Here is a 21,395-nt window from a genome sequence, read left to right as displayed (position 1 = left end):
AAGCTGGACGTTTCTCTACCTGTTTTTTCTGGAATGCAGGAATGCCATGTGGCCATTACCAATGTATATGTGTATATGTGTATGTGTGTTTCCACAGCTGCCTGGTTTCCACAGAAAACACAGAGGTGCAGAAAGCTTTATATGGAAAAACCTTGCTGGGCTGCAGAGGTGGAAGGAGAGCAAAGGCAGAGAGCCCTTGCAGGCTGGACCAAGGGTGTTGCACTGATTAAATACTGCTGCACATCAAAGTCTGCCACTTCCCTGCTGCCTCTGTGAAGCAGTTTCTGAGCATGAGACACAGAGGGAGGAGGGAAGCAGAGGGGAGGGAGCAAAAGCAGGATTACAAGAGTCAAACCCAACCAACCCACACCACAGAGGAGGAAGCAGAACAAATCCAGGGCTCCTGTCGAGGGGAAAGGTCCTGTGGCACCAACAGCCACCGAGGGTGAAATCCTCAAATGAAATCCTAATTCCACAGTGCCTTGTGCAGTTCAGCTTCCAAGGCTGAATTAAGCTAAAGCCCCCAAAAACGACATGTGAGGAAATGAAGAATGTCCATAAAAAGAATTACTATGCACAGGTGCTTTACTCCTGCTCTGTTCTGTAGCTGTATCACAGCAAATTCCCCAGGACTTTCTAACAAACTCCCTATCTTAGCACAGTCCTGAACAAAACCCTGGTACACCTTTCCCAGCTCCTCTGATTTTCCATGACTGATCTTTTTCATCCAGTAGATGAGGTAAATAAATTGGGTCACTGACATATTGATTACCAAGCCTCCTGCAAAGAATTACTTTAACTGCAGAAAACAACATGTTGTTGCCTTCATAATTTTTACTCTACTTTATTATTTTAATTATTTTCAGACACAAGTGAGAATTTTAAAGTTGTTTGCACAACCATGGTATTTGGGGATTTTCTCCAAAAATCAAATAATTGCAACATGGACAAATGTAGAAAAAAAAATACTATTTGCAATATTATTTGATAATATTTAAATATCATTTAAACTATGGCTAGCAATCAGTATTTGTCTTCTGATCATACACAGAAACATTATTTCTATGATTGCCAAGTCAAGCAAATGTGGGTCTGAGCAAAGCACTTCAGCAAGCAAAACACCAGTATGCACACAAATGGCTTTTAGCAGTACACAACTGCTAAATGTGTCCTCTAATTATGCTAAATAGGGTAACAACTGACTCTTCAGCACAAGAAAAAAAAAAAAGGAGAAAAAAAAAAGGATTTCCCAATCAAAATTCATAAGATGGGAGAAAAGCTGAGAAGAAATGAGCAAATGGGCATAGGAAGGAGAGGGCTCTAAGAAACAACAGGGAACTGAACAAGGGACAGGCATTGACAAATTTTGTGGAGCTTTCAATTGATGCATTTAAGTGATGCCTATGAAGACTGCAAATAATGGAGTATTAACAAGTATTTTCTATCACTGAGAAGTGGCTGAAAAATGGAGATTCACTCTAATCTTAGATTTCATCCTTCTGACAAGGCAAAATCCATTAAGTGGAACAGAGAAATACTCATGCTCAGTAACACTGAGAACGTGGTCCAAAGGCAGCTCATCCACCACCAGTTTTCTATTAAATTTAAAAGATTGTTTTCTAAATACTTACCCATCTGAGAATAGGATCATATTAGTCAATAACTTACAGCATTATTTTGCCTGAAAGAACAGTTTCAGAAAGCTATAATTTAAGTCTAAGGAACTTTAATAAGAGCTGTCAGAGAAAATAAGAGGACTTGTGGGAGAGCTGTTCCTCACCAGTGAGCAAGTTCTCTGTGTACAGTTTCCTGGAATGTGAATGCAACACATCATTTTTTTCAGCATATGCAGAAAAGGATAACCTGAGTGGCTTTAAAAAATAACTTATTATAACCACTAAGTACATGAGGGTTTTTGAGAAATAACTCATTATGCACAGGTGAAAAATTATTACTACACAGTGAAGCATAGAATAGAAAGAAATACAGAAATCATAGAAATGCTGAAAGAAGCAATTCTGCTACCTATCCTGATGGACAGAAACAGAGAGGAAATTAAATTACATAAGGAACCCCACAATGACAGCAAAAAAAGATCAGCTAAGTAGCCAAGTTTTTCAAATAAAACGTTATATAGAGGACCACTGTACAGGACACTCATAGAGAAGCTCTTCCTGGTATAACAAAAAAGGATTTGAATTCATATTTCAAATATCCTCAGAAACATCAGGTTCAAGGATGTTTTTAATTTTCCCCAGCATAAAAGCTTAGATTAAATGCAGACAGCATTATCACCAACAAATTCTCCATGATCTACACAAAAAGGACACTACAAATGTAAAGGTCAATTTTTGATCCCTTCTAAACTTAAATTGCTTTCAAGTGATTTTCACAACTAGTATTAAAGAGGTGAATTTTCAGATAAGGGATCTAAAACAGCATCTAAAAATGCAGCCTTCCCTTTAAATTAAAAAGTCATGGGAAGAAAATAGCTTCAGGAGCTGAGATAGGAAGGAGACTGGGGCTCACACGACCAAGAACTCTTTCAATATTCTAAAAAATGGTGAATAATAGGTGACAGGTAAATGACCTCATTTAAAGATGCTTCAATAAACCTTTTCTGTTCTTTATAAAATACATGTTTACCTCTCCAGCCTGATATAAAAAGCATGCCTTCAGTCCAAAGCCGAATTTTATGAGTTCCCTCATGCATAAGCAATAGAAATAGGACATGCAGAGGCTATATTTTGTTTTATTTTTATTTTTGAAAAAGAGTGAATAAAAACCTTGCACTCAGTTGAGCTGCATTTGTCTGTGACAGAGTGTGAACACTGCACCTGACTGATTCCTAAATGTAATGAAGCGCTCTAAGTGGCCATTGCTTTTGTTAAAATTCAGAAAGAGAAACACATGTCGAGCTCCCAGCATCGATTTAGGACTGTCAGCAGTGCCAGCCACCTCTAAGTTCTCTACTGATTCAAGGAGCCAAATGACAGTGCACAGCAGCCCCCTCCAGCATAATGACAGCCCCTCTCAGCCCTGCCCAGCTCCTGGGTTTAAATTATGGGCCCCTGAATAACTTCTCCATCAGGCAGAGCACAAGGAGCAGAGCACCAGGCTCAAGGGCTTCTGCTGGAGGAGCCCAGAGCAAATGATGGCCCTGAAATGATGCCCAGTGCAGGCAGAGCAAATGCATACAGAGAATTTAGTAAGGATTATTTCCTTAGCTATTGGTGCTACAGCACAAGGGAAAGAAACAGCAAGTAAGGAAATGCTTTCTCTGGCTAAACAAGTCCTAAATTAAGTGAGAATTAAATCAGAAGACTTGTGAGTTTTTACAAAAACAGCCACATGAGCTTATTTTTCAGACAAAAACTTGGCTCCCGTGTTTTTGGTTTTTTTTCCTATTAAACAGTTGCACTGGAATTGTAAGAACTTGTTTATAAATTAAGTTTCTTCAGAGAGCAGATCAAGCAACATCATACTGTGTAGCCAAACAGGACAACATCTTTCTTTCCTCTCTTGAAAACCAAGGAATTTTAACACAAACCAGAAAACTATTGTGACTGAGTTTCTTGGCACTCTGTAAATATTGCCTTCTCTACAAAAGTTACACTTGAAAATTGCTTAGCACATAGAAGGCAATGAATTCCTTGGGGCTTAATTCTGTATTCTTTATTGTGTACAACTTCTTTTGAAGTCAATATGAGTGATGTAATGTTAATTTTCCTTACATCTGCCATTCTTATCTTAGAAGGGAAAAAAAAAAATCAATCCTTTAGTTCCATTAAAAATTCCTTGTAGACTGCCTTTTGTGCAGTTGGTAAATTTTGAAAGTATCTGAGAAAATTAACATTCAGCGTACATATTAATAAAAATAGAGAGAAAGAGAGGAAATGAGCAAAGTGTAACAAAACTGCTGATACTGGATAAAGGCAAACCCTTTCAAGAAGACATGCATTAACACCTTCCTGACAAGTGAAGACAGCAGCAAAATTCATCTCATCTCTTTCCATTGCATCAACAGGAAATCCAACAATAGCAAAACTGGTGAGCACAGGCCCTGCAGCAGTAAAGACAGCTCTGTCAAGCACAAAACAGTTGGTGAAATTGTGAAATTAAATTGTCAATTCCAAATTTCATGCAGACCTCCATGACAGAGATTCCTGTCACCTTATCTGTACCCCTTTATCACACACACAGACCCCTATGAGTGATGTAATGCTGTAAGATTGTAAAGGAAAATTCTTGTTTCTCTTGTATGTTGAGGGCTATAGAAAGAATTTTCATTTCACAAGAAAAATACTGAACCTTTGACTCTCAAGTTTTGAGAACTTCATTCTATTTTTATCTTTAAAATATGCTGACAAGCACCTTTTCTTGTTTGAAGAAGCCAAAGTGAAGGACAGCTGCAATGTGCAACACAGCACCTAAAACATGAGATTTTTGAGCAGGACTTGGCAGGGGAGGTTGGCCTCTCCCCACATTTTACTGCAGAATACCTGTACATCAACAATATCCCCAAACTGCCTGCACTGGTTATTTTATTTCACAACATTTCGTGCCTGTTGTAGGCTGGAGTTTCCTGTTTTCCCATATCTTTTTACTTTGAGTGGTTGCATATTCAGTTGCAAATTGTGCAGATAAACCTGAGTGATAGAGACAATATTAATCTGAGGGATCATAAACAACATAAACCCAGCAGAATCTTGGAGCATCAATGACCACAGCAGCAAAACTGCTGTTCTTGATCCTTAGTTTTCAAAGTGCATGTTAGAAGTACAGGGACAGCACATCACCAGAATGATAATGAGGATGTTGTTAATTATTAAGTGGATCAATGGAGTGTCAGTCATTCCAACATGAAATACATTCCACACCATAAACCACGATTCTTTCATGCTCTGTAGTGCACCATGCAACTACAGCAAATGAAGAAAAGCACCAACTTCCACTTTCTGAAGTGTTAACAAGCCCACACAATTAAAATAAAATTTACCCGATAAAGTTGCATGAGCAAACGTTTCTTGGTTCTGGATTTTACTTTTAGTAATTTAAACAGTTTGTTTATTTGTCTTTAACAGATACTTCTTGTGATTTGCAAAGCAAGCAAGCTACAGAGGTTATTTAAAATAAATTTAGCATCATAAAACAGAGGAGGTTCACTGCCTTTAATGGAGTAATTTATATTTCCAAATAGTCATAGAGATCAAGAATTGCAATAGTTATTGGACAGGCCAATCCATTTATGAGTTCAATCACGAAAAGGAGAGTTTAAGTGCTGTAAGATTGGTGATAAACCTGCCACAGCTTCAGTAGCATTCCTTGATTTTCTCAGACAGCCAGACATGAGGAAATATTCCAATTTTATGTGTTTTGCTTTGTGTCCGACTTTTCCATTTTGTACTGCTAAATGACCATAACACTTGCATTTAATTTTTTTTTCCAGATATATTTTCAAATATACTGATTGTCATAAGAAGGTTTTGGCCACTGAAAAATGTATCACCTTAATGAAGTTCTAGAGATTGCACAAGCCATTATGCTAATGCTACTCAGCTACTTGAGCTCTGATGAGATCTTGGATGTAAGTTGTGTTAATTTACCTTCCAGCGTGCAAAATTGAAATGCATTTAACTAAGTGGCCTGTGCATTATGTAAAGCATAAACCAAGAAACCTTCCTGTTACTACACAATTAGACTACAATAATGTCTGCCCTCTGGCATTTTGATGTTTGATATATTAACAAAAGCTAAATGAAAAGAGGAAAACTGTACAACTTTAAAAAGCAGAAAAATTATTTCAGTTAGAACAGCTTGAGAAAGTACTTCAACACTTTCTTTTTGAGAGAAAAGCTATTACGTAAGTTCATTTTTGACCTGCACTATCATCTTTTGTTCACCACAGCAGAATGAGGATGTTGTCAGAAAAACAAAAAAAAGCTCCAGAATCAGGGTCTTCTCTTCGAGCCACTGTCACATCCTTTTGAGGTGGTAACTCAGCTCACCTATTCTATTTTTTCATTTGGACACATACATTAACAAATATCTAAGTATCTTTTAAAATGGAGAGGCCACAACCTTTTCCTCCCTTTGCTTTTAAATACAGCATATTTTTGTCTGAAAACAGACTTTTACACAAGTTCATTTATTTCAGCTCCTTAAATTATATCAAGTATACAAAAAAAGATTCCTCAGCAACAATTCATGACATTCTGAATTATTATAATGTTAATTAAAGAATTCACGTTACATGCTGCATGCCAAACATTTGAGAAATAAAGTTCGAAGTATTGCTGCTATAAACTTGTTCATATATAAAAATAAGCATATATTTATGGTATGGGTGTGAAAAATCAAAGCTTTTCAGTAAGCATGAATTTAGAGACTGTTTAAACTTATCAGAAAACAATTTATTTTCCAGATTGCTACCCAGTGTAGCAGAGTCCTCCCATTATCAGTCAACTTACTCAGTCTCTGAGCAGCCTCCAGGGCATCATTTGCAGAATCAGCTACAAAGAATCTCTGAACTGTAACCCCATGGTCTGCCATTATTTTTTTGCTTTGGTACTCCTGCAAGTTGAGCCATCGTCTGGGGGTTAATTGAACAGTCTGGAAAAAAACAAGAGGAGAAAATAACATAATGCTCATTAAGAAGAGCTCATGAGACAGCCCACTGAGCCCTTCCACCTTATGGCTATCTCCAACCAGCAGTTAAACAACACTCAGAGAAAAGGTAAATACCTATTGATTTACCTAAGTGCCTTTTCTTAACATTTGTGCATCCCAAGTACCCTGAAAACTACAGATATTTTTTAAAAGCTACACAAGGCTCACTTGGCCAGACAAAACGTCTTGCATTTAATATCAAGGCAGATTTGGCTTGAACTCCAAAGTCTATTTATGTTTTCATCTTATCCTCTGCTATAAAAATAGTAACAAACTCTTACATTAAGATAAATTCAGTTTCATGTTAAATATCCTTATTATACAACATTTCATCTAATTCCGCCCTATAAAATTATTTCCACTGATTCTATCTGTTTGTTGAAGCGTATCTGAGAAGAAAAACAACTGACACGGAATTAGCATTGTTCTATAGGAAACTACACACTAAGACATGTATTTTCAGAGGTCTGTTATCTCTGCTTTGTTCACTGTGCTTCTAAGCAGGTTTTGTTGAGGATGTGGCCATGCCATGCCAGGCCAAGAACAGCTGGAGAATAATTCCCTCCTCATTCCCAACATGCCAGTTTAGATGCCCCTGTGGGAATATAAAAATATCTACAGCCCATGGGTACAAAGACACAGCAACCTTACACACACAAAAACACCACATTTGCTTGTCCTGGCAGGAAACCTTGAGACACTACAGAAGTCACAGGATCTTTGCTGAATGGTTTTAAGAAAGGACATATTCTCCACACAGGATAAATTGTTTCATACAAAAGCAATAATTAAGGAGCTGGAGCTGACTCCTGGCAATGGGATAATGGCAAAGGTGGAGCTGGCTCCTGGAAATGGTAAAATCCCATTTTGTGCCAGCCAAAGATGCTTTTCCCACATGGAGAGACAAACTGCTGTCCTCCTGGCAGCCAGCCACAATCAGTTCTTGGTTTCTCCTGAAGTAAGGAACACAGCATGCAAGCCACTGCTACGTATTTAGATATGCTGGACAAAGAGGATTATTACTAATATATACTGATACTTTCATCTCTAACAGCATGATAAAAAAAATATTAACCTAATGCAACTTTATACTGAAAGCAAAAACCCTCCATGCTAAAGTCTTTCAATAACACACCCTCTCACAATACTCAAGGTTTACAGGCTGAATTGTCTCAAAAGCAAACTCCCATCTGTTCTATTCTCTTTGAAACACAGCACAAAAGACTGAGATATAAAGAAAACACAGACCCATTTTTTACAGTATATAACTGCATGTTTTCTGTAAAAGTGACTCCCACTGAACTTAAACAGCTACAAATAGCCCAGGATGACATTTTAAACCCTTTTATGCATAACCTGATTAACATATTTTAGAGGAACAAAATGGCATTGTCAGTTTGCTCTATGGCTATCTCTAATTCTACACATCTCACAGACACCTCATGTGATTTATATTCCTCCATGCTATTCACGGACGATATGTTATTACAGTTAAGCAATACTTCAAATGTAGGGTCAAAATTTAAAGTCCCTTTCATAATTGTTGACATTTAATTTGTTTTCCTATTATAAATCCTCTGCTAGGCTCTAACAATTATCACTTCAGGATCATTTCCACAAAGGGATTAACACTAGGGGCCAGGAGGGACCCTTTTGGTTTATCTAAAAATTTCTACAGGTCAGTAATGCAGGTAATAAGATTTTGGTCACTGCTTTTATAATTTAAGACCAAGCCTTCATAACAGCTTTTATTCATAACTTAGAACAATAAATCATTTTTGCATGTAGGTATTACTAAGCTGATCAAAATCAAATAAATAAGAGGGAAAATATTTTAAAAAATTATTTCTGGAGAAGACTTTTGTGGCTGATGGGAACTGCAGTTACTTCTGCTGCCAAACACCTTCTCACAGGTGCTTTACAACTCAAAAATATAACTCAAAATGTCCCACAGAGATGCTCCATTGATGAGATGCTAAAAATATTGTTATATATGCATGAAGTGCAGGCATACATAAGCATAGGGACACATGTTCTCTCATAAAAATTGGACAATTAAGATATTATGACAATATTTCTTTCCTAAATTATGAACCAGACCAGCCTGAGGAATGCAGAAAGGACATAAGAGAATAATTCCTTTGAAAAGTGTCAACGCAGTGCTAAGGGTGATGACACAAAGGTCTGCTCAAAAACAGCTGGCACAGAAAAACAAAGCCTCCAAACTCCAGGTTAGGGAGCCCATTTTTCCCCCTGCTATATTACATAATTCTAAGAGTGACCATTTTACTGAGTGCCAACTGAGGACTTTCAATCAAGTCTTTGCACAAAAGACAAACTCCTGGTTGTGAATGAACTGCTTGATAAAATTAATAAGTATCTGAAGTCTGTACCAGAAGTTCTGAAGAGCAAGGAACATGAAAAACTTGCTTTAAAGCACTTGCAGGATACACACCATATGTCATGAGGACAGCAGGAAAACTAAAGCAGTTACAAGAGATGAAATAAAGCACAAGCTTTGAATCTGTAAAGGGGATTGCTCTTACAAGACCACCTTGAAAAAAAAAAAAAGCCAGCTGTGGACAAGTATTAAGGGTGAAGACAAAAAAAAAGTGACTATGAAATCTCAAAAACGTGACTAAACAGATGCTCCCTTGAACCAATTTCCAGTCCAAGATGTTTTGGTTGCAATAAATCTGTATCTGAGTTTATACAAGAATCTTGAATCCCTACCCACCAAATACATTTATACCAAGCATTCAGATGGGCTTCCAGTGGCCTAAATTCTTGTGCATCATAAACTTTCATGCATTCTACAGATAAATCCACACGTGAGACTGGCAGCAAGAGCACTAATGCACAAAGGTGCAGCCACAGAACTCCGGGGAGGAGCCAACAAAGGTTTGAGAGAAAGCTATTTCCCACAAGCAGCCATAATCCAACCCTTTCTCCTGACAATTTTTAGGAGACTTTAATCCACCACAGAACACACCTCTGCCATCACGTGGCTTTGTTTTACTTATTTCCCTGTTTTGCAGCTGTTTTGTTGCTTGCAGCAGCATCAAACATCACTGTTAGATTTGCCAATTCAGTTCCAGCTCCCAATAAAAACAGAGTCAAGAATTAGATTGTAAATCAGCATAAGAAAAGTAATATCAATCTGAAAGAGGGAATGGGGCAGCAACTAAAAGAAAACCTAAAGCACAGGGAAGCAGAGTCTAGCTGTTAGTAATTTCTGTTCATTATTGATTCTCATCACCTTCTATTCCCACCTTATCCCTGCTTGAATATTTTTATCTCCTCCCCCCACACATTAGTCAGAAAATAGATCAGAAAACACCAGAGCTCTCTGAAATCTTTCCATGCAGCTCTGTCCCAGCTGACACCCAGTATGTTCCAGAAGTTCAAGATGTATCTGTGTTTCATCTGTCTCTTTATTGCAAAGTTGGGCTGGAGTACAAGGATCCTGTCCCACCATCCTGTGAAGAAAAGACTGGAAATTGTGTGTGGATTTTAGTAAACCTGACTCCCTGTGTGACATCTCATCTTTCATCTTCATAAGGTGACAAACAAAGAACCAGAAAATTTTTCACTTGTGCCATTTTTCTGTTATCCTTTCATATGGGAACTTTGTGTTGTGCATTGATGTACACATTGAAGATGCAGAGTGGCTCTATTTGAGATTCAGATCTCCCTGGTAAATCAAAAGGTGTTGTTTATTTTCAAACCACAAATAAGGTTTAAGAATAAATCAGTTGGGAAAACTAAGAAAACGTTACTAGCAGCACACAGAAAATAAAATGTTGTTATTTAAAATAATAAAGCTTTAAAGAGGAATTAAATTTGTCCTAATAAGATACTTCTTAAGATTAAATTTCGAATGTAAGTGCTTATCAAAGAGATTAATACACTTAAATAAGGCTCTTTTACAACTGATAACATTTCCTGAGAGTCTGACAACATAAAAAATCCCAAAAGTCAAGTAACTGGAACAAAAGGCCTCAACTGAGTAGTAACGTTGAGATAAAGGTACAATTATTAAATCTAGTACAAATTTCAAACTAGATTTTCTCCTCCTGGCTAGAATTATTTGGCATTTTCCAAAAGCACAAAGTATTGGTTGGGTTTCACCTCTAATCTCCCTTCCCTTCTCCAATCTCCATGATTTTTGTTACCAGTCAGAATCACACTAATGTAGACCAAAAGTATATAGAGTGAGGAGGATTAGAAAACTATTGTTACTGGGAATTATGTATTTTGTTCTGAACAAGCTTTCTGTTCAAAGTTCCTTCTTTATATAAGCAGAGACCATATTTGGTCCCACAGCATGATTAAATGAGTGGCACATACATCAAGAAATCAAATATTTCTTTTTGATCATCTTAACAAGGTCAGGTGTTGCAGAATTGTATCTGTGGTTTATGGACTATTGCTAGAGAAAAAATTGATTCTTCATGTAACCTACATAACCTCTTATTTACCACCTTTTTATTTGGTGGGGCTTTTTTAATAAAATGCTAAAGGCTCTGCACAAATAATGTATTTGAACAGCAGTTGCATTATTCTTCCATTATTCCATTTGCCAATTCTTTAGCTGTCACATGACAAGAAAAAAACTGTATTTAAAGAACAAGGCATAAAAATCTAAGAACCTGGTTAAACCAGAGTGGAACTAAAAGTACACTTTCCAGCAGAAATTTGCTTCAATATAAAAAGAAAAAACAACCAAAAAAACAAAACCAAAAAACCAACCCCTGCCCCTCCAAAAAACACCCAAAGAGATTTAGAAAACACTGCAGCAGAAACATTGTTGTTATAGATGCAGCATTAACTACTCTGATGTACAACATCTTTCAGATGACCCAGGAGGTATCTTTTGAGTGCTTGCTTTTGGAAAAAGAAAACACACACACATAAAAACAGAAGAAACTGTCTTAACACGTTCATCAAGAAGTTTGCAAGCTGCATGTTAACTATTTCAGCAAAACTCTGCTCCAAAAGAAATGTTCCATATAAGCCCAAAACAAGAGCAGCATCAACAAACCCAAACTCCACCACATTATGTCACTGATTATTTCTTACCTGAACCTATAAGCTCAGGATAAGGTTTTCTCATTCTTTGGCCTCCCTGGCAAAACATCCAAGGCTGACTTTTTAAAATAGAATAGAAAGAATCACTTAAGTCTCTTCTTTAACAAGTATATGAAGAAGCTGTCAAAAACAATAACTGAAAGGTCACGTCTGACAAACAACTGAAGGCACAAATTATACCCTCAATTACAACTGAGTCCTCTTGGTCTCAAAAAAATCAAGTTTTAAAAGTTGCAGTGCCACCTCATGCCTAATTCCACAGGGAACTACCTTGGCTATCTATCCACAGCTATGTATTGCACCTGATCAAGTCCAGTGTTCATGAGTAGATCATTTCCCTAAAAAAAACCCTTGAATATAAATATTTATTTTTATTTGCTAAGACTCTACTTTTGAAAATGCCAAACGATTCGAGCTTGGGGAAGAGAATCCAGTGTTAATCAACACTATTAAAGAAAACAAAACCACCACTAAGCAAATTTCTAGGATAATTGAACATCCCTTGACACACCTATATAATTTGAGCAGCTCTACTGTTTTCATTAGCATAGCTTAATGCATTTTATTGCATGACTGTTAAAAGGAAGACACACTTTAACATCCAACATTCCCTTTTCATTCACAGTATTAATGGAAGTCAGTATTAACACCACAAAATAAAGATGGACTTCTTAAAAGCACCTGGCAGTAAAGCTGGTCAAATAAATACCCACTTCTTTCTTCCCCCTCTGTTTTTTCCACTGAAGCCAAGTAGCTGTAACTGTGCTCATAGATCCTGTGCCAGTATGAAACAGCTCTAGCAACACAAGTTAGGTCTGCATGAATGCAAATTCTATGTCAAATATACAAAGTATCAGGTTTTATAAACTTGGATTTTATTGTAATGGTTATATTGGAAATAAGTCAATTGGGGGGAAAAAAAAAAGTGGTGTTTTTGAGGAGGCGAGGAGATGTACTCTGTATTGAAATTAAAAGATGTATTTAGTGTATGTGATCAGAAATAAATGTCTGTCACCAAAAAAATCTATTTGCTTAGCCAACACATTCTACAGCATTCCAGTTTATTCAATTTGTGCACTCTGACCTGTAATACAATTCCAAGCACATATGAAGGAAAGCAGATACACAAAGATGACAGTAATGAAAGAGCAGACCATTCATCAATATGAGGCATAAACCTTTATTATATTTATTGACATGCAGTCTCTGGAATTGACAAAGATGTAGAAGTTTCTCTCAAAAAGAAACCATCAGAAATAAACTCAACTGAATACCCTCACATAAACCACTGCAGGTGTAGACACATTTTATTAGGTCATGTACTTAAAATATACCACATAGGCCACTGAAAACAAACTAAAGCACTTATTTCAGTTTGCTGGCACTGCCCACAAAATGACTAACTTAACCCAACAAGCAACAAAAATTTAGCAAAACAGCGCCAAACTAAATAGAAGTTTATCACAAATATAAGTCATAAAATATAAAAATATGCTGTGCAGGAAAGCAAGTCTTTCAGGCACAAAAGAAAGTGGAAAGAGTCATGGTAAAGCTGATGGGCTTTAAGCTGTCCCATCCCCTTCTCTCCAGAGATGGCCAATGCTGCAAACCTGGGGGCACATTATGGAAAACAGGACAGGAAATGTCCCTCCCCACTAATGCCCTGTTGGCTGCCACACACCAGCAATTTTAATTTTCCAAAGCAGGAGCTAGCATCCAGGTCATCCTATTTAAAAGCCACAGAGGACACTGTCTCCCACCAACATCCCAAATTGCCCACTTTAGCTGGGATGCCATATGGCAGCTGAGTCCAGCAGCCTCAGCCAGCACTGAGCATTATGATCAAAGCCTCCATCCAGACCTCTGTGATGTATTTATGGGGAATAAAATTGATTCTGCGAGCTAGTCTAGGAAGAAGTCTTGAATATTTCCCTGACAAAAACAGTTCCCATACTCTTGTTCACGGCAGTCAGGAATTGCTTATTTTTTAGTCTGTATCAAAGCACCATAAGCAGACCAGGTATTAAACAAGAGCATTTGGTTTTAAAATCTACAGGTCCAGCTGAAGACCTTTTAATGTTCCATTATGTATTCCTACAAATGGCAATTAAATGAATTCCCATTTGTTTTAACTGACTTAAAACCAACACACAAGCTCTAGTTAACAGCTATAGGCCTTTCAGCTCCATATTTATTCCTGAAAATATAGAACACAAAATATCTTGAGTAGTAAAATACAGAAAAAAAAAATAAAAATCACATTTCCCAGTTTTCTAAAGGCTAAGGCATTTTGATCAATAAACTGCAGGGACAATTTACTGTTTTATACCAATGAGCCATATATTCACTTTTCAGAACAAGTGAGATCTGTCCATGCAACAAAGGTTTATGAAAGCTAACTTCAAATAAAATAAAGAACACATGCGAAGTATGGCCCTATATTTTTGTTTAATAAATCTGGATTGCCTGTTCTGATGGATAATTACTACTATTGCTAACATCTAGGACTCTTTGAAACAAGATGCCTGTATTAAATAACTAAATTATTCTCTTCATGTACTTAAAAAATACAGAAAAATGAAATGGGGCCTGTTTATAAAAGGAGCTCACAGTTACAATAATTATTAGGATTGCTATTGTTAAATTGTTAAAAAAATTTGACTCAGCTGAGAGGGTGGCCAAGAGGTTGGAAAGCATAAATTTTAAGTATTCTGAGTTTAAAAACTTCAGAGAAGTGAAGCAGGCCACCACCTCTGCTGAGAAGCTCTCATTACTGAAAATGAGACTGCAGTGCCTGCTGCAAACCAAGCCTGGGTATGAAACCACCAGCCCAAGAGCATTTCTCCTTCCACAGCAATTACTCACAGTCACTGCAATTCACTGTCCAGAACAGTAACACTCCAGAAGAACTGCAGAAATCTAGTTTGAAACAATCAAAGGATATTTTTAATTACTACATTAGGTGTTTGTATCACCACTTAGTTCTAGCCAATGCAATCAAAACAAGTGCTTAGTTAAATCTTCCCCTGAATACTTTCCCACAGCTCCAGGAAAAGCCAATTTCTCCTGTCACACACTGCAAAATTCTTTTTTGGAGGAGCCACTGCAAACCAGAGAGAGGAATCACAGTGCATCACAGCAGGGAAAAAAAAAAAAAAAGATGGTGACAAACATGAAAGAAACAAAGAGAAGAGCTTTGTTAAATTAGAATCATGTAAATTTTAGAGACAGAAGCTATTTTAACTGGAAAGCTAAAGAAGGTTTATATATATTATATTTTATATTTATTTATATATATAATATATTATATATATAATGTATTATATATTATATATGTAATATATTATATGTATTATATTTTTATATATTATATATTATATATATATATATTATATATATTTATATATATATATATTTGGGGATCTCATCCTTTTTAGTTAAGAGAAACAACTTTTCTCACATTACCAGGCAGCAGTGATTATTCCAATACAACCTAATAAAGCAAGGACATCAACCACAGACTACCTACCTGTAGGTAACAAAGCACACTAAACTAATTGATGCCAGTTGACATCATTCATCTGTTGAGAAACAGGCAGTCACCAATTACTAACAGAACAATAATTTGTTTGTTTAATGAATATGCTAATTTACTGAACTCTCATTAGACAGATACACAGGCAATATTGATGAGTTTCATAAGGCATTATAAAATATGGCTGAATTATTTCAAAACAAATTAAAGTAGAAAATGTTGTACACTATTTAATGGAATAATAAAAGCCTGGTAGCAAGTGAATTCTCTGGGTGAACTCTGAAAAAAGCACAAGTTCTCAGAAGTGCATGGACCTAAACACCAACTGCCTTGTTGGGACTACCTAAAAACAGAGGCTAGAGAAAATTAAGAGAAATAAAAGCTGTTATATTTATTGAAGGGCCTTCAGGTACATTTAGGGCAGATGAAGTCCCCACAGGGACTACACTCAAAAATGGATGATGGGTCATGGGTTTTTATACTTTTATAAGTTTGGTGCATTTGCATGTTGGGGGTTAATCTTCCAATTACAACTTCAGGTAATGAAATCATTTACTCCCCAGTTTACTCCCTCCCCAACTCACTTTTGTTTCCATCTCTCAGGGCCTGAGGCAGTGAGGTGCCCTTGATCCCCAGGCCTGGAGAGGAATTGTGTGTGACCAAAATGGGGAAGCAGTAGCTCACACTCTGTACGGAGTTTAGAGTCATACACTAAAAACCACAGGATTACAAATATATAAAAAACATAAAAGCTAAAATCCTAAGGCATCACTACACTGGGAATTCACCCCCGGGGATTTGGATGCTCCTGGACACAGGTGAGAGACTGTGCCCACCTGGTGTGCAATGCCAGAGCTGTGCTGAGCTGGAGAGAAACTGTCCAGGGGATGCACTGAGACCTCAGGGCTGAGGCACTCCCAGAGGGGACACTGGAGAACTCTGCATTTTCCACAAAAACACCTGCAGTACCTCTGTTACTAATAAACCCCAAATAAAAGCTGGTTCATCTGCAGATCTAGTGCAATGCAACACATTTCCACAGCCCTGGAAACAAAAGCAGTGATTAAATTTTCAATTCATAGTTCATTTCGCTGTGCTGGGGTGCATCTAGTTTCTCTTTTTCTCTCTTAATAATTTTAAGTTCCTAAATTAAGAAGGAAATAGAAATTGGTTTTTCACTCAAGAAAGGAATCACTACAAGCAATATCTGTCAATTTGTAATCATTTATTCATACACAATTTAAATGAGAAACAATATTAAGTTTTCCTTCGAATTTCAGTTTTACCAAAGGAGTTTTATTTCAATAATAGAACAGAAATGAACAGAAATTTCTATGAAATAAACATCTGTAAAATATCCTCTACATGATATAGCCAAATAAGCCACATTTCTGCTTTTTAAGAAGAAAATACAGAGTCATACACAAGGGACTGCAGCAGGGAGCACTTTTAGGCAGAGTAGGAAGGTCTGACATTTTTGTGTAATACAGGACAGTTCAAAGCAGCAAGATCCTGCAGAAACCAATTATAAAAAGAACAGTTTCAGCCTCAACCTGAACAGCCTACCCAGAATGTTAAAATTAACCTGGGAAAGTGAATGATTTAACTAAAGAAATAAGCCTACTGGATTTGACCCCAAAGTCAAGTCATGAATCAAACTCCCTCACTCTTCCCCAATTTGCTCACTGAAGTGGGAGAACCTTCCCAAAACTCGCTCACTTGCTAAACTGCCAACTTTCCAAGGTAATTGAATCTAAAAATATATGGCTCTTCTTAAGTTTTTTCACATTAAAATTAAAATGCCAACATTATTGGGGATTTAAACCTTTCATTCACTACCCACTACTTCAAAATTAATTAATTAATAAATATATGAAATATTAATGAGATTTGAACTCTTCCACCTCTAAAACAATGTTCCCTTCTACTAAAAGATATATTAAACTGCAATGACATATCAACCAATATTTATTAGGAAACATATAATGATACTTCAACGTCCCTCTTTATTTTTGACTCAGTGCTTTCTTTCCTCTCTCAGTGGTGGAATCTCTCAGCTGGGAAAGAGGAACACCAGGAGTGTGTCCATCACTTCTGAAGTGGCTGGATGCTGGCAAGGCTTTCTTTACTTTATTTATCTCTTTCATTAAAGCCCACCTTCTAAATCTTTACACAGTGGCCCTAAGAGTAAACAGTAAAATTTTGCTGTGCTTTAACAAATGTCACAGAAACAGAAGAGGATTTCAGAAGACAGCTCCCACCTCTTTCACAATTTTGAAATTTAGATTACAAAATCATACAGATTGGATAAAAAAAACCCAGAACAGTATCCATTCACGAGCCTTTCCCTTTAAACAAAACCATAGCAATATGCACATAAAACCCACAAAGTTTTATAAACATCTCAGTTATGTCTTGGATATTTCACAGAATTTCTGATGAAATGGTAAGGACAGTAAATGTACTCAGGGAGGAAGTGGGAGTGAAAATCCTGACTGCATTTTTACCAAAATGTAATGACTTCCTTACCAGTTCTACTGAATGTTCCTGCTTGCTGTCTACTGCAAGAAACCCTTTTACTTCAAGTAGGGCAGGTTTCTGAATGCCTGCCCTACTATGTTCTTTTGACTCGATCTTGTTCTGATTGCAAATTGATTGATCCCAGGCTTTACCTCTGCCCTCTCCTGGGCATGATGGAGCATGGTGTGATGTTCTTCCACTGCAGGGCTCACTTGGGTCACTAGCTCCAGGAAACACAAATGAAACGACACAATTCTCTTCCAATGTGCTTTTATCTCTTCCAATGTGCCTATGTATGGACAAACTCAGCTTTCTGATTTATCCTTCTGTTTACTTCTCATGCAAGGAAGCAGACACAGGAATGAACTTGAAGCAAGTCCTTCACTCATTGCAGATTTAAAGTCTCCAGTAACGATTACACTTTATAGACTTATTTACAGCTTGCTTACACTCAGGGATTTTGACAGCTGTTCTGTAAATACACTCTCCTACCCACTAAGCTCCATTGTAAACTACCAGGAACATGCACGGGGTCACACTTGAGCTCCTTCTGTCATTCTTATTCTCCTTATCTCACAAAACCAGAATCTGAGCCCACACCCTCGTGCTCTATGAGGCAGATCCTAGCAGCCACCACCTGCACGATCCTTCTGGGTGTCTGTATGTATAGGTTTATAAGGACTACAGTCCTCAAAAGTAAAAGATGAGAGGGTGGGAAGAGTGTCCTCTTGAACAGTAAAACCCTGACCTCTCTTCTCCATTTCCCTCACTTTGTTCAGCAGCTGTTTCAGTCAGGCTGCTACAGACTGACCTCCAAATAAAGCAGGACATCACCAAATTCCTGACAACTGCATCCTGCTGCCCTTCCAGGGGAGTATTCGGGACTCTACATCCAATCAGCAAAATAAAATTTCTGCAAATTAAGTGACAGCACCCTCGCGACCCTGAGAAGTTCTGGGATGGATTTTGGTTAGCATGGACAGGCTGCCTGAGCAGGGCTGAGCACACCCCAACCCAAGAACCTTCACATGAACACTGAACCATTAGCAGCTTCCAGAAACCCTGAAACAGGGCAGGTTCCTTATTCTCTGGGGATTACATGAAAACTGTCTGGTTCAAACAACATGCAAGTGGTCACATCACAAACAGGATGTCACACAACAAAGCTGGCTGCCCAAACACCAAACTCCCAGCCCACTCAAAGGGCCAAACAATGCCCTCTGTCCTTACTGCAGAAATTGTTGGCTAAGTATTTTTTTCCTTGCATGTTAAATCCAAATTACAGCCTAATAAAACGGTATTAAAATTATTTATTGTATATCCATATGTGCCTAAAGAGCAAGCATGTCTCCAGAAGATTTTCACCTCTGGACTCGATTTTCAGAGCCTTTGCTTGGGTAAAGGAAAAACACAAATTCCCAGATTCAGTTTCTGCTTTTGTAAATGCTCTCACCATCAGAAGTTCAGCTTTGCATTAGTAATTAATTTTAGTCAAATTATGTTCATTTTGCTTATTTCAAACTTCAAAGCTTTAAGAGAAGCATACTTTCCTGACCTAAAAAGTAAGGCTTTGAAGTATCTGATGAAAATAAACTCACTACCATACACAACTGCATAATCAGTTGCAGAAAATAATGTAACATATTCCCTGCCTTGGCAAATGAAAGAAGATTGTTGGTGATATGCACAACACATTCAAAAAGTGAAATAAGCCATCTTCTCCACATAAATCAGAAATATTCTTTTATTTTAAGTACCTTGAGGGGAAATTTTGTATTTTTGTTCTGATCTTTAAAAAGTGTTTAATTTCTTGATTTTTTACAAGATGAAAATGATATTTTTATGCAACTATGAAGAAATGCTCTAAATAGTACACATAGCCAGGAAAAAAAAAATTCTAAAACTACTGTACCACCAAAGAAGTGACAAAGTAACCACTATCAATTTTTTCTTTCCTGTATGCAAATTCAGCTTTCTAAATCGTTACAAAACTCAAAGTATATTCAATAAGATGAACAGAAATGTTTCTGCATTCATATCTCAAGTAATCATATCTATCAAAGAAGTGTTTCACGCCTACAATACCCTGGAAGAATGCTTTTCAAGTGTTAGAAGTTGCTGATATTTTAAGAAAAACACCGATAAAATGCCAATTTAGACAGTTTGAGCTCCATTTTTCATCACAGAGAAGGAAATATAAAACATAATCACAGCTTTTTTGTTCCAGTTCTTTAATATTGAAGTCAAATCATGATAATTTCCACGCTACCTGACTATGTCATCATAGAATATGACTTTGAGCACTAAGCAACATAACACTTCCAAGCAACAAAAATGCAAATGCCCATGGTAGTAAAATAAAGAAATATAGTAAAGTATCTACAGAAACAGTTTCACTGCATGCCTAAGTCATATCTGGTTTATTAGTCCAGAATGGTTTGTACCAATTTCTTTCCTGGAAGCAGCAAGAAAATAAAAGACTGGTACCCATTTTTTGTTTCAATCTCAATGCTTCACACTCCTTACTGTTAATAAGTCTTGGTTTTAATTAGACCATTTGACTTAGACTGACATGAAGCAAACTCTGAGAAACAAAGACACAAGAGGCAGAGAGCCTTCACCTATTTGGGCAGAGCTGGAGAGAAACCAGAAACTGCCCAGAATAATCAGCCAAACATTAGGAATGTTTTTCCTTCCTTTGCAGGTAATTTCTTTATTAATATTTCTCCACTGTTTATACCTAATTATATAAATTCACTCTGCTGCCATTCTCCAATCTCAAAGCAAGCTTAGGACACTACAAGAAGCATCATCTCATCATGCTCAGACTTTGTCCTTAAAGCAGATTTCTACATTTCTGACTGTATGGGGAGTAAAGTGAACTTTAATCCAGTGGAGCAGCACTTCCAAGCCCAAAGGACAAGGGCATTACTGCACTGGTTAAGGAAACTGGGACTATGCCAAGCCTTGTTCTTGTCTTACTGCAGCCAATGCTGGACCCAGAAATAAACAACATTAGAAACCAACATCTTGTTGCCACGTGTGAGGTTCAGTAGTGTCTCCTGTCGGCAGCTCCTCAGACATCTGCATTTGGAAGCTGTTACCAGAAACCTCCTGGAACTCTTGGTGATGTGTTCCCTGCTGTGCTGTCCCTCCAGCAGAGCCTGGAGGGAATGAAATCCTCCCTGAGGACCAGGACCTGCTGACTGAGGCTTCCTCAGCTGTCTGCAGCTTCATCTGGTTCTTGCTGATCAAGGTGCCTGCAGCAGAAATGTACAATAACCCTGTCAGTGATGCTGGTGGTGCCCACAAATCCTGACCTGTGGGTTCTCAGCTGGCTCATCAACCCTCCCTAGATGGAGCTCCAGCACTCCAGTTGCTCTGGACTCGTGTTTAATCATCTCACATCGTGTTTAAAGCAAGCTCTAAATATCTGTTCCTCTACTTCCAAAATTTATGGCGTTACTTTAGACTATTTTCATCTGAGCCATTTAACTGAAAAACAAATCTGGACTGAAACTCTGCATGAAAGAATTCAATTAAATAGATTCACTGTTTCCAATGTGTTTGGAGTGACAGA

The 21,395-nt window shown here is 37.4% G+C and overlaps 1 protein-coding gene across 3 annotated transcripts in view; it reads right to left on the bottom strand.

Annotated features, from left to right (window-relative positions):
- SUCLG2 (succinate-CoA ligase GDP-forming subunit beta) overlaps positions 1 to 21,395 on the bottom strand; it is a 109,909-nt gene that overhangs the window by 82,420 nt on the left and 6,094 nt on the right. For all 3 annotated transcript variants that reach the window (XR_015805988.1, XM_014873325.2, XM_088171287.1), the window contains exon 2: positions 6,471 to 6,612. Coding sequence is in view for 2 of the 3 variants with exons in the window: in XM_014873325.2 (XP_014728811.2) it covers positions 6,471 to 6,612 (142 nt within the window). In the remaining variant the exon portion in view is untranslated. The remainder of the gene's footprint in view (positions 1 to 6,470; positions 6,613 to 21,395) is intronic.

This window comes from Sturnus vulgaris, chromosome 11 (genome assembly GCF_052056855.1).
Source record: "Sturnus vulgaris isolate bStuVul1 chromosome 11, bStuVul1.hap1, whole genome shotgun sequence".
In the NCBI taxonomy this organism is placed as follows: Eukaryota; Metazoa; Chordata; class Aves; order Passeriformes; family Sturnidae; genus Sturnus; species Sturnus vulgaris.
Note: the sequence above shows the minus strand (reverse complement) of the source record. Positions and strands in the feature narration are given on the sequence as shown.